This window comes from Hyperolius riggenbachi, chromosome 4, assembly GCF_040937935.1.
Source record: "Hyperolius riggenbachi isolate aHypRig1 chromosome 4, aHypRig1.pri, whole genome shotgun sequence".
In the NCBI taxonomy this organism is placed as follows: Eukaryota; Metazoa; Chordata; class Amphibia; order Anura; family Hyperoliidae; genus Hyperolius; species Hyperolius riggenbachi.
In genome coordinates this window covers 282,892,332-282,906,978 of record NC_090649.1, presented here as the reverse complement: position 1 = coordinate 282,906,978, position 14,647 = coordinate 282,892,332, and the positions used below count along the sequence as shown (strand labels likewise).

General features: G+C 38.9%; 1 protein-coding gene and 1 long non-coding RNA gene across 2 annotated transcripts in view; one reads left to right on the top strand and one right to left on the bottom strand.

Moving 5' to 3' along the window:
• Positions 1-7,646, top strand: part of LOC137503832 (uncharacterized) — a 30,678-nt gene extending 23,032 nt beyond the window's left edge. Inside the window, exons 2-3 of the long non-coding RNA XR_011019346.1 lie at positions 2,421-2,969; positions 7,449-7,646. This is a non-coding gene — a long non-coding RNA (uncharacterized lncRNA). The remainder of the gene's footprint in view (positions 1-2,420; positions 2,970-7,448) is intronic.
• Positions 1-14,647, bottom strand: part of RFX6 (regulatory factor X6) — a 132,962-nt gene that overhangs the window by 25,142 nt on the left and 93,173 nt on the right. Inside the window, exons 11-16 of the mRNA XM_068231351.1 lie at positions 13,491-13,650; positions 8,905-9,049; positions 4,968-5,062; positions 3,472-3,589; positions 2,393-2,515; positions 1,406-1,615 (exon numbers count right to left, since the gene is read on the bottom strand). Coding sequence (XP_068087452.1) covers positions 1,406-1,615; positions 2,393-2,515; positions 3,472-3,589; positions 4,968-5,062; positions 8,905-9,049; positions 13,491-13,650 — 851 coding nt within the window. The remainder of the gene's footprint in view (positions 1-1,405; positions 1,616-2,392; positions 2,516-3,471; positions 3,590-4,967; positions 5,063-8,904; positions 9,050-13,490; positions 13,651-14,647) is intronic.

Here is a 14,647-nt window from a genome sequence, read left to right as displayed (position 1 = left end):
ATTTCTATGTAATATAAGGGAACTGCCTAAATTATCCTTTCAGTATATTCACTTAATTTAACCTTATACTACATAGAAATGGTAAGATTGTATGAAAAAATTGTACGATGTATGGTCACCAAAACACCCAAGTGGGCACAAATGATAATAAAGGAGCCTAGAGTAGCAAAGAAAATTCATATGGCAAGTGCCATTAACTACTTAGTAACCACCCCATGCCAATTGGCGTGAATGCAGCGGCAGCCCCAGGACCACTCCATACCGACTGGCGTGAATGGCTGGGAATGGGGATTGCAGGAGATTGCGCACGCCAATGCATGCACATCTCCACCATCAGTCTCCCAGCCGTCTAATAACTCTGTACAGCGCTGCGATCGAAGGCAGCGCTGTACTGGGGACAGCCGTGTGACACAGCTGTCCCCCTGGGAGGCAAAATACTGATCCGCTGTCATAGGCTGAAGCCTATGACAGCTGATCACGCTGATTGGCAGGCAGGGGGAGGGAGGGGGGATTAAAAAAATAACAAAAAAAAAATAGGAAAACGTATTTAAAAATAAATAAATGAACAAGGCAGGAGGAATCAGACCCCACCAACAGAGAGCTGTGTTGGTGGGGAGAAAAGGGGGGAAGGGAACCATTTGTGTGCTAATTTGTATGGCCCTGCAGCGAGCCCTTAAAGCTGCAGTGGCCTATTTTGTTAAAAATGGCCTGGTCACTAGGAGGGTTTAAGACCGCGGTTCTCAAGAGGATACATGCGCTAATTAAGCTATAATTGTTTTGTTTGTAATTGATATGGTCTGCATTGATTCTGGCAATTCCTCTTGAAGAGGAACTCCAGCCTAAACAAACATACTGTCATTAAGTTACATTAGTTATGTTAATTAAAATAGATAGGTAATATAATCTCTTACCCACACTGTTTTAAAAGAACAGGCAAATGTTTTATTTCATGATGGCAGCCATCTTTTTGGTTGAAAGGAGGTGACAGGGAGCATGAGACACAGTTCCAACTGTCCTGTGTCCTGAGCACCTCTCCCAGTTGCTAGGCAACGTGAACAACAACATAGGAAATCCTATCATGCTTTGCACAGCATCAGGGGAAAAAAGCCTGGGCTTTTTTTCTTTGATGGGTGGAGCTTAGCTAAAAATGCAGCTAAAAATGATGCTTTGGTAAGGAAAACAAAGTTCTGATGCTGTGAAACTGTTAAAGAAACACCAAGCCTTTTCAGTTCTGCTGAGTAGATTTTTAGTCCGGAGGTTCACTTTAATTTCCAGGGCAATATGCTGACCTGTAAAGACCCAGGCTGTACAACAGAGTACACACATTTCATAACAATTATATGAAGGGTTTATTATGTGGGCTCATTGGATTTGGGTGGTGAGACAATGTTCTTGAAAATGTCACCTGTAAGTGGGTTATTTTCATTATCATCACTAGAGAAGGAGTGTAGTCCTCGCACAAAACTGCTGTGCTGGTCTGGTGACAGAGCTGAGTAGGCTGCTTCCTGCTGACACTCATTTTTGACAGCTGACTCACTTGGAAGGTTGCCAGATTTGTTGCGGCTAGCAAGGAAGCAGGAGCTAGGAGAAGCAGTGAATGTGGCTTTACTTGCATCTAGGAAGATAAAAGAAGTGTCACACCTTGAACATTCAATCAAGAAGCAGTAGCTTCATATAAAAACATAGAAAGACCAGATCATCTCAGCCAAGTGCCTTGTTTCCCTTCTTCCCCTGCTCGCCAGAAACTCTGTAGTGCATTGTGCAGTTGTCCCACCTCTCCTCGGAATAGCAACAGATTGCATTGCTCGGTGGTTGCCCAGGGACACTTCTGTACAAACAATCCCATTAATCTGTCTGGTCAGAACCTCTCTTATGCTGGGAATACATCATGAGATTTTTTTGCAGATAGATGATTCGATAGATAATTTCCGACATCGATCATAAAAACAATTGAAAAATCGATCAGAAAAACGATCGGACAGTAAATCTTCTGGAAAAACTCATTGTGTAATCCCAGCATTAGTAGCAACATATCTAACAGTGGCAGTGACCTGACTAAAGGTTACCACACATTGATAGATAGCCATCTGATGTGGCGAAAAGATATATCCCTGTCTGATCAAAAGCTGTTTAGAGGGATCTATTCCTTCCACACAGATTTTAAACAGATTTAAATCTACTAGTAGTTGATCTACTAAGACTAGATGTTGGCTTCAGCTTAAGCCCTGGGAAAAATTCCTTATGAAACAGCAACCTGCACATAAAGTAAGGAATATTTATGACCCACGGTAGATAAAAGTCCCCACATGAAATTTAAAATTTTCCCTTTATTTTGATGGCTTAAATTTTATACTTTATTTAATAAAACGTAAACAGATGTATTTTGGCTAACCTGCGTTTTTCATGTATTTATCCAACAGGTTCTGGAGTTCCTGTTCTTTATCATTGTTAAATTGGGTCTCAACGGCAAGTAGAATGTATTCGTCAAGCAGCATTCGTATTAAGTGGAACGAGCCTACAAAGAAACAGAAAAGAGAGAGTGAAGAGCTAACATTATCTTCATGACCATCTTTCCACCGTCTGCAAGGAACAAGTGAAGCTGAAAAATAAATTGCTGCACTTAAAATGACCTACCAATACCAACAAAGGATAGAGTGAAGCTTCTTATTCTAATCTATGATTGAACGATTCACATAGCTGAATATATTTACTACCTTAGAGCACACAAATTAGATCAAAGACCATATTGATGAAAGTAAGACATGGCCTGTACCATGAAAAGCAAATAACACACAGTTTACAATAGGCTTAGTTGACCTATATCTGTTTACTTTTACTCTTGTCCAAATAAAAGAAAAAGAATACCAAATCTGTAGCAAAAACTCAAAGGATCTCAATGTTTGGAAGCAGTCAGAATGCCTTATCTAGAATGCTTTGCTTCCATACACAATGGCATATTCATCCATAAGGTAAGGTTATCATTATCCAAACTTTTTTATTTTTTACTCTGCATGTAAGAAGTAATTCAGACACCATGATCTTACATCCACAGCTTTTTGACTGACAGAAAACAAATGTCCTCATCAGTAACAAAAATACTAATCCAAAATAAGTGTGTTGGCAATGGCATTGGTTCATGTTCTGTGTGCTACACAAGAAGATATCAAACAGCAGAACAACTACTTTTCTTCATTTAAATACTGTAGCTCAATGATGAATTACACAATTGGAGACGTGATACTAAATAATTAACACAGCTAGTGTGAAAAATCACTTGAATCTAATCATTTATAATCTGCTTTAGGGGTTACAAAAATGATGTGTCCATGCCACTTTAGATTATATTTGTACAATAAACAATAATTATATGCTTTGTTTTACATGTTGATATATCAGCCAACAAAACTGTGTGTGCATGTGCGTGTGAGTGTTTGTTCCTGCGTGTATCTATAATGTAATATATTATCTTACCAAAGCTGGTTGCATTGTTTAATGTGAGATTGTGCATAACTCGGGCACCAAAAAAACTCCACTTTAAAAGAAAATCCTGGGCTCTTTTCTTCAGTGATTTTCCATTTTGCTTGCTTGTCTGGAAATTGAAAGAAAAAAATATTGTATAAAAAAACTTAGTATGGATGTGAATGAAGTTTGCTTTGTAGAGTGCTATCAAAGGCATGCTATAGTAACACAAGATGAATATGAATAAATACATGAATATCTTGGGGGTAGATTCACTAACAGGCAGTAAGCAGAATAAGGTGCATAAAGTGAGAAAAGCAGCAATACATTACATTCAATTCTTTACACTCTACTCATCATGCGGTTAGACAAGGCACCTTATTCTGCTTTCCATAGTTTCGGGAACCTACCCTAAAGGCATCAGAAGGAACACATATCTTTAAGGAGCAATAGGAGAAGAGAGGCGCCAGCAGGGTAAAAGTGGATAAAACCTTTAAAATTTGCTTGGAGGAAGCGGAGGACTTACCTCCATAAAGCAGACACGAAAGACTGTCTGTATAATAGTAATCACATTTATTATATAGTACCCCAAAAATGCAACGCGTTTCGCAGGCCACGCCCACTTCATCAGGCAGTAGCAGGAGTAGCGCTACTCCTGCTACTGCTGAAATTCTATTTGTCCCCATGTTTATTGCCTGATGAAGTGGGCGTGGCCTGCGAAACGCGTTGCATTTTGCTTTATGGAGGTAAGTCCACCACTTCCTCCAAGCAAATTTTAAAGGTTTTATCCACTTTTACCCTGCTGGCACCTCTGTTCTCCTTTTGCTGTACCGTGTCCACCCCTGGTGGAGGGGTGATCTACTCCTTTTCTGATCTACAGAGAGCGACTTCTTAATCCTGAGTGAGGCCAGGTCTAATCTCCTCACCTGCCTATACAGTGGTTGCCTTTGTGTTAACCCACGTTTGTGAGTATACTCTTTTCACTAATTATCTTTACTATATTTATGCTGAACATACTACACTATATTGGGCTCTCAGTTTCTCTAACTTTACATATTTTTAAGGAGAAACTGCTGATTTTCAGTAAACTCGGTGCTGATAGTGCCCTGACTGTGATTCAAACTGGGGATCAAGAGCTGCAAGGAGAGAGTGCGGTGCCATCTTTACTGTTACATGTAGATGAGCTGCACTGCTAGGATACTAATTTTGTAACCATAAAAAGAAGCAATATCTATTGCAAAAATCCCAAAAGTGTTATTGATGTTTTATTAACTAGCTGCTGCAGACATCATTTATAGCATGTACCCCTTTATGAAAGATAATTTTTGCCAAGTCAATTTCATATAGAACATTATTCTCATTCTCATTCATATCACTGTATAACTATATAAATGTACAGAAGATGATGAGCAGTGCTGTCTGTTTTATAGCATCATTAGATGGGTATTTATATGAAATGTACACAGTTCTCATGGTTGATGGTGATACTTAATAACAAGGATAAATACCTTTATAACCCTTTGCTCTACAACATTATCCAGCCACTCAATAAAGGACTCCACAGTCGCATTTTTCTTTAAAAGGTCCTTCAGTTCTTCAAAGACTGTAATGCAGTTAAATATGATATGAAATTGTCAAATCAGTGGTAAGATTTGAGAAAAATTTAGAACATCTGTTTGACAAGTGAACTATCAAAAATATTGCATGGTGTAAAGTGTAAACAAAGAAAACTATGAATGTTACCCATTTGAGGACAATATTGGCTTCTATTTAACAAATATTTTAAATGAATCCATACTGTACGCACATCTAGTTCCATTTTTTTCCCCTTTTTTGTCCCAAATGACAGTACACCTTATGGATGATTGAAATCGATCCACTTTCAATTTCAACTTTTACATTAACATGCTTTGAAGTCAATGCTGAGGAGTAAAATCACTGCCAAAAATACTATGTGGATCACCCTAAAACTTAATTCCACTTACTGGGGACCCTCCCTGATAATATCCAAATTCTGGTCTGGTCACATTAGCTGCAGAGATAAACATCACCAGAGGTGTCCAAAGATTACTTCATGATGTGCAGTGAGCCACCTGACAAAACTGATAAAATGAAAGAGCGGTATCCCTTGTCTGCCTTTTTGTCCCTATAACCCTAAAAAATGGGCCTTCATATGTAAACAACCTCTGATTGGCCACCCTGACAATGACACAAGTATTGATTGGCTAGAAAGCTCTGGCTAGTTAGCCTCTTTGTTTTCATCAGAGTGATTTACTTCTGACCTTAGGGTTAGCGTCACAAAAGAGCATCCTTTAGTACAGTACAAACTGTAGATCAATGTATTCTGCTTGGGGTGCAATTACTATGAGACTATCCAAGAATTCCCACTTTGTTGTTTCATTAGGCAAGGGGCTTTTTTACAGATTTTTAACACCTGAACTCATCTATTGACTGGCACAAAACTTTTGCACTCCTACCTACCAGTTTCTATTAGAGGCACTGTGGCATGCTTACGTTTTATATGCACATAAACGCACTATAATCAAGTTAACAACTTACTTTTAAATCTTACATGAGATGCTCTCTGTCCCTATTTATTAAGAAACAGCATTTCAAATGATGTTCCCTCAGCTTACTGATACCTTAATAGGGCAAGCTGCCTCACTGTGCTGTAGACCTGGTGCTGTACCCAGCTGTTACTGCAGCCTCCCACATCTCTGTTAAAATAAACATATTCCTATATATCACCAGCCATTGCAGTGCCCCGATAATGACCCGCCCCCAAAAATCCACCTTCTCCCGAGCCAAAGGGATATGTACAGAGAATAACAACACCCAAAACTATTTTATTCAAATAAATTGAAACTTGTTCTCTTTTAACCACTTAAGCCCACAGGGTTGTTGTTTTTTGCATCTGAGCAATTTTCACCTCCCATTCATTTGCTAATAACTTTATCACTACTCATCACAATGAATTGATCTAGATCTTGTTTTTTCCATCACCAATTAGGCTTTCTTTGGGTGATACATTTTGCTGAGAATTAATTTATTCTAAATCCATTTTAACAGGAATATTAAGAAAGAAATGGAAAAAAAATCATTATTTCTCAGCTTTTGGCCATTATAGTTTGAAATTAATACATGCTACCATAATTAAAACACATGTATTTTATTTGCCCATTTGTCCTGCTTATTACACCATTTAAATTATGTCCCTATCACAATGTATGGCGCCGATATTTTATTTGGAAATAAAGGTGCATTTTTTCAATATGCGTCCATCACTATTTACAAGCCCATAATTTAAAAAATTATATTAATATACTCCTTTGACATGCGTATTTAAAAAGTTCAGAACCTTAGGTAACTATTTGTTTTTTTTTTATTATTGTAATTTTTTATTTTTATTTTTTACTGAAAATTGTATTTGGGTATTTTTTGATGTGGGAGGTAAACAGCTAATTTTAAATGTTAGAAAATGTATTTATTTAATAAAAAGTGGATGTGGGTGTAGTTTTACTATTTGGCCACAAGATGGCCACAATCAAAAAGTCCTGGGAGCGATCAATCTCGCTCCCAGGAACAAGAATGAAGATGGGGAACTTTTTGAACTCAGAAAAACCGCAGCGTCTTATGAGACGCAGTCGGCTTTTCTGCGGGGAGGGGGGGCTTCGATTAATGAAAGGGATCTATAATCCCTTTCATTGATTGCTGGGCTAACAGCCGGCGGCGGGAGCGTGTGTGTTCGTCCAGTTGGGCTTAAGTGGTTAAACTGTACTGTTTTTTTTTTCTTCCATATACAGTATGTTTTTCTTCCTTCACAACTGTATTGTTCTTTGTTCTACTTGTTTGCATATAGTTTAATCTGCTGGTGTCATTTTCTTTTGTTTACTTCTTTTTTATTCTTTATATACTGTATTGTGTAAATTCTTAGCAATTTTCATGCCTTCTTTGTTCTTTTCTTTTCTTCCATTCTTCTTTACCAATAGGAAGGCCAGGTAGGAACTTAGAATGTATTGTAGATGGAGGTCTGGATCAGTATTAAGACTATGACACAGTAAGATTACAGAAGAAAAAAAGATGAAGAAACAAAAAAAAGAAGAAAGAAGACAGAATTACAGAAGAATTAATGGAAAAGAAAGAATTATATAAAAGAAAATGACGGAAGACATTTCGTATAGAGAAAAAGAACAGAGAAAGATATGATGCAGATAGGAAAAAAGACAAAAGGAGATGCAAAAATAACAATAAAAAAAGGAAAAGTTTATTTTAGTGTGCTTTTATTTCAAATTAACCTTTTGGACTTTGCATTAGATAACACTAATTAGTGCTTCTAATTAGTGAGTTTATAGGATAGAATGAAGTCAGCAAAAAAAGTTAAAATTTTAGAAAAAAAACAGCTTTTAAATCCACTAACAAAGTTTAGTGTACAAAACCTAACATACTGTAGTTCTCTGCGCATCTACTTTTTATCTTTTAATATGGCAGTGTGACCAAGGGGAGTCAGAAGAGAAATGTTATGTGCTTGTCAAACAATAAAGCTAATCAGAGAGAAATGAATAGAGCAAGCCATCACCATAGAATATCAGATATGGATAGTATCAAGAGTATAGCACTAAAGAGAGGATGGTTGTACAGAAATTCCACAGCTAATCAGACAGACAATAATTGCCATGGTCTGATGTTTACATACAGCTTTAGGGCTTGTACAGATTGCTGCGCTTGTGCTGCGCTTTTAAAACCGCATGTGTTTTTTAATCGCAATTCGCAAGGTCTTTTAAAAAATCATAAAAAATCATGAAGACCTGTATACACTGGTGCGATGCGTTTTTTCTATTCTCATGGAGGCTTTGCGATTTAAAAATCGCAGGCGATTTTAAAAGTGGAGCACAAGCGCAGCAGTGTGTACAGGCCCTAAGAATGATTTAGAAAAATTCAGATTTCTTTTTTTTTTTTTCTCTCTTTAATTCTTCCTTTTTACGGACCTCAGCGTAGTTACTGCCAAGCCTAAGATACAGTATGCACTTCATCACTGTGCTACTGTGAATTTGGAATTTGGTTGCATCATAGTCCGCTTTGGTTGCATCATAGTCCGCTTGACTTTACTTTTCATAATTTATGGCAAAAAAAAAATAGAAGAAAGAAAGAAAACACAAAAAACAAAAAAAGAAGAAAAATCTGAATATTGAAAAGCGAGTGACTGTATGAAAGGCAGATTTTGGCCTCCTTTCATCTTTAACAAACACACTCTGCCTCACCCCCCCCCCCCCCCCCCCCAAAAAAAACAAAAAAAACAGTCCATCTGCATTCGTTATATTCGTTATATCCGATACATACACACCTGCATCCATCCTAACAAATCCTCCAAATCTTCCATTCATCTTACTATATCCTTTCATTATTCTTCTCCACAGAAGAAAAATTAAGATTTGTGGGTATACTCACGTTCAGTGTAGACATCACTGTCAGAATCTGAACCACTGCAGCTACTAAGAAGAGCCTGGGATCCAATGCTATATAAGTCTACCTTGTCAATGTCTAATGTCATAGAGTTTACTACATTCTGGTCAAACAAAGCCGGGCGTGCAATCTGAGTAATCAAAAGAAATAAAATCATTTACAATTATTAATGATCAGAGCACTCATGTGCAAAAGAAAAAAAAAATAAATAAAATAAAACAATTTTACTGATGTCCAGAATTTAATTGGCAATTCCCAGAAGTAAAATGACAGAAGCAACATATGACTCAGTACAAAAACTTTTGTTTTCATTCATTCATCTAGTAGATCAAGGGAGTTGGAGGCACACTTATTAATGACATTTTGCAGTTGGTGGACTAGAAATGTTCAATTAAAGATATTATAATTGCTTTCTCTGCAGTGGCGTAGCTAAGGAGCTGTGGGCCCCGATGCAAGTTTTACAATGGGGCCCCCCAAGCACTTTATACATAACAATTGATATGGCGCACCAAAACTTGCCAATGGCAACCACAGTGTCAGAGGTGCAAGAAGGGGTTGGGGAACAGTTTGTTAATGATAACCATTCTTCAAAGTATCTATAGAAGTGATTATTATGAGCACAGGACGAATAGAGAGCTAATACTGTAGTTGAAAGAGGGCCCTTCGGGGCCCCTCTGGCCCAAGGGCCCCGATGCGGTCGCTACCTCTGCAACCCCTATTGCTACGCCCCTGTTTCTCTGCTGTAGAGCTGTACAATTTAGGAAAAATTTCACAAAGTTTAACTAGTTACCGCACCGCGGGCAGTATATCTATGCCTTGCAGGACTTCATCTGAAGTCCCAGGGGCGTAGTTCTTAGTCTATTGGCATGATCACCACTGTGCGCACTCCCATTCGCTACTGCTCGCAGTTCTCATCACGACCCATTAGTGTATAGATTCACTGATCTACGTACCCATGGTCAATGAGATGCCGGCGTTCATTGACAAAAATGAAAGTGTACCATACACACGTTACTTCCTGTAACACGTGTATGCAGTAAAAAAAAAATATTCGGAATAAAGTTTGGGGGACATCTAGTGGCCAAAAAGTAAAATTACAACTACATACTTCCCGAATCCCAGTACAAAAAATATACATATAATATCCCATTAATTAGCCCTTACCTCCCTCCCATAGTTACCAAAATAAAACACTTTAATAAAAAAAGTGATATTTAAAGGGACCCTGAGCAGTAGATATAAATTAAATCGGTACTTACCTTGGGCTTCCTCCAGCCCACCATAGGCCGCAAAGTCCCCCGACGTCCTCCTGGCTCCTCTCACGGTCCCGCTGGTGACTTCATTACCGGCGACACCCAGGCTGAGTGCCGGGCCAACACTTCCTGAGCGGTGACGCTGTGCGTCATCACGCCGGCCGTCCTGTGCATGAGTGGTTCAGAGTTAGAAAACCGCACATGCGCAGGACTATCATGCCAGCCGCCGTGACGACATGTATCGGCCAGCTCGATGACACATAGCGTCACGGTTCAGGAAGTGTCAGGCCGACACTCGGCCCCGGTGTCGCCGGTAATGAAGTTGGCAGCGGGAAGAGGGAGAGGAGCCAGGAGGACGCTGGGGGACCTCACGGCCTACGGTTGGCTGGAGGAAACCCCAGGTAAGTATCGATTTCATTTATATCTACTGCTCAGGGTCCCTTTAAAAAAATACATAAATAGTTACTTTAGGGACTTAACATTTTAAATATTTATGTCAAGAGTGTATATTACTGTTGTTTGTGGGTTTTTTTGGAAATAAGGGCTTGTAATTAGTTGCAGGCACAAAACTGAAGAAAATACACCCTTATTTCCAGTTAAAATATTGGCACCATACATTGTGATAGGGACAAAATTTAAATAGTGTACTAACCGGGACAAATGAGCAAATAAAATACAGTACATGGGTTTTAATTATGGTAGCATGTATTATTTTAAAGCTATAATGGCTGAAAACTGAGAAATAATGAATTAATCCCTTTAAAATGTATTTAGAATAAAATAATTCTTAACATAATGTACCACCCAAAAAAAAGCCTAATTGGTGGTGGAACAAAACAAGGTATAGATCATTTTGTTGAGATTAGTAGTGATAAAGATATTGGCGAATGAATGGAAGGAGCGCTGAAAGGTGAAAATTGCTCTGGTTCTTAAAGGATATCAGAGCCCAAAAACAGATGAGAAACAGGGAGGGGGGGGGAGGGGCAGGCATGTATGGTGAGCTGTCCTGATGCTCACTGCTTCCTCTGTTCTCCTTTCTCTCCCCTCCCGTAGCCGTAATTGCTCCAGGGCCTCATCCTCTGGGGGAAGCATTGCAGCTTTCTGGTGGGTCTCACACATGCTACAGCACACAATCGCTGCCAGCACGCTTACCACAGTACGGAACCCCCGGCCAGGAGCGCTAGGCGCATGAGTGTGACAATTGCAAAATGCTAAAAAGTTATTTTAAAGAGAATGATCACCTAGGAGAAAAGGCCCATATGCAATTCACTTTTTCTCCTGAGGTTTCTCATAGGTGATATTTTTAAACTTGTCATTAAAATGTCTTTTAAGCCACCCGAAAGCAAGAAAATACTCAAAATAATTTTGATTGTACTATACTTTTTGGTACTTTTTTAGTTGAAAAGTGCTAAAAAGTTATTTTAAAACGATGATGACAAATTATTTCCTAGGAGAAAACTGGTGAAAAAGGGAATTACATATGGCCCATGTGCACAAAATCATAGTAAAGATATGATGCTTCAAAAATGTAAATAAAAGAGGTCATTAGAAGCTTTAAATCTGCAAAAAACCTCCAAAAAAGAGTTTTACAAACCAGGCCTCACTTTGTCACATATCAAAAACTTTATTGAGAGACTTACAGCAATCACAACTTGTATCAAGGAGATTCAGATAAAACTTTAAAAACACTCAGAGCATAAGGATTAGCCTGACAGTCCCTGCATCCCACACACGCTTCACATACATCTATTCATGTCATACAACAAATGGGAAGGCCTGCGCATGTTCAAAATTGACCACAGAGCTCTGGGTAGACAAAACAAAAACCCCGGTTTTTCCACAGTGTTCAAAAGAGTTGCCCCAACATCAGCAAGGCAGGTTGAAGCCTACTTCAAACTGTATCACCTCAACTAAGCATGCACTTTCCAGCTTAGAATCATGTTTAGCTTGTACAAGCTTTGAACAGAACCTGTCCGTTGTAAATATAGATCCAGGACCTCCTCAGATCAACCAGTCAAAGCCACGGCAGTCCTTAGAGCTTAGGCACACATAGCAAAGCAGCTTCCGCCACAGAGGGTTAGATATACAGTTCAGCAAGCTGTTATAGCATTGGCATTAGCATAGCATTTGTTGCAATAACACTTTGAGTCAGCACACTGATAGCGCTGTCTTGCTCAAAAGGGGCACAGAGCCTTGTATCTTACGTCTCCCAGAGAGTCTGTAGTGGTCGTCTCATCAGAGGGCATACACGTAGGCTATCCCATTAGTAGGCAGGATGATGTGCCAGAGTTCCGCTGGGTCAGCGCATCCATGCAGCGGCAGCAATGGCGGCGACAAACGCTCTCAGAGCGGCGTGGGTTGATAGCAGTGGGCGAGACCGGCCTCCTATAGCTCCTCCCACCTACATGTTTCGCCCAATGGGCTTCATCAGGGTGTGGCTTATAGGGAGAAGGGGATGGTCAGTCCTTTTATATTCAAGCAGCAGTCACCTGACGCATCTACAGGCGCCATCTTTGTTATTGGCAAGGTTGCCCATATCTTTAAACGTATATTTTTTTCTCAGAGTACTACAGATTTTTCCGGGTTTCAAGGCATCAAATATATCGGAAGACAGGAGAAGGACATTCTCACACAGACAAAAACTTCAGGTAGTGCTTTTTATTCCTACATATTTCGCTGAGGGGACAGATGCTAATACCACAGTAACTTCATTCACATCAGGCTGCAAAATTCTCCCATACCCCATTCTTCACACAGTTTTTCTTGCCATCTATATTTGCTCTGACCTCCATTTTATGTATATATATATATATGTGTCAAGATAACTCCTTCTTTCACTTCCACTTAAACACATATCAAATAGAGCATTAATAGAAGCTTTGCAAGAATAGGTGTTTCAAGGACCTGACGTATATGCAAAAAGGGCATTGGGGAAATATGGGTGCACAGTGAAGCTGTGAGTAGCATATCAACAATACTGCAATTTCTCTACTATTAGATGCTGCATAATTCCTGATACTGCTGATATTCAATTATCGCTTCACCTAACCTTCCTCTCAAACTAACCCTACCTCTATCTACTCCTAACACCAACCTACCATTATCTAAGGCTAACATTACCCCCCCCCCCCCCCCCCATCCTAATGCTTAACTACTGGCTGCGACAGTATATAAGTATAAATACACTAAGCTGCTGCTATCTAAGCCTAAAACTAACCTACCCCTGTCTACTCCTTCCACAATTTCAGGACCAGATTTTCCTATCATTTTACAATATTTGATGGTTTATGCTGAGAGGGTGTGTGTTTTAAAACTTACCTGAGCTAAATGTAAGAATGAAGTCTGTCTCTTCAAGGATGACACAAATCTTCTAACAATTGGTAATTTCTTTTCTGACAGTGATTCTGGGAGGTTTTCCAGTGATGTAATAACCCATTGCTCCCAGTGTTTAGCAAAGTTCCTTATATCTGCCAACAAGCTACACAACAGAAGGTTATATGTAGAGGTTACTACAGCAACATATGATGGTAATAATGTATTAATAAAGGATGCAATACAGTTCATTAAAGCCGAGATATGTACTCAGCTGGAATACAAATATCTAATCTTTTTTTAACCTGTCAACAGATTTGTAATTCTGTCCTACCACTATTGTGATTTACATAGGTTTGCTGTATCACTTGTATTGCTCACTCAATCACATGTATTTTCTTTCTTTGGATTTTCATCTTACTGCAAAAAGGTGGGAATGCATTATATTATTTTTCAATACACAGACAAATATTTAATCTATTGAGTATCTTTTAAAATGGAGGACCTCTCGATTGATAGCTGATCAGTGTTCAGGTTACCGAGTCACCTGTCTGTGGTGCCTGGGGAGGCAATAGATTCCTTTCTGATCAGATTCAAACTGATTGTTTATCTGGTAGCAGATCAACAGGCGTATGGGCTTCTTAATCAGACAATGTGAAAATGTGGTAACTAATCAGTATCAGGAAGATGTAATTTATCATATCTGCTATGTATATACCTTGCCTAACCTTGCTTGTCTCTAGATAATGTCAATCCGTTTTCCAACAAGCAGACAAGAGGCATAACAATCATATACAGTAGCTTAAACTAGCAAAAAGGTGTCATCTGGTTATCGCATGCATGCATATGCATGTTGATGTGAACCGCAGGAGTGGCTTTGCAGAACTACAAATCCTTTGTATAAAGGTTGAATATATATCACTCATAGGTATATGGAATGGTATTTTCTACATTGACACTCCAAAAAAAAAAACAAAAAAAAAACGCAGTCAGTTACAGATAGCAGAGATGCTAATATTAAAGAAAACATAAAGTGGGAAGAAAATGGATCAAGCTTTTGCTGTCCCCCGTTTTGAAAGTGCTTCTTGTTTGAATATTGTGCTGATCCTCTGCTTTTAATATCTCTTGACTCATTGACCCGGAACAAGACAAGTGTGCAGATC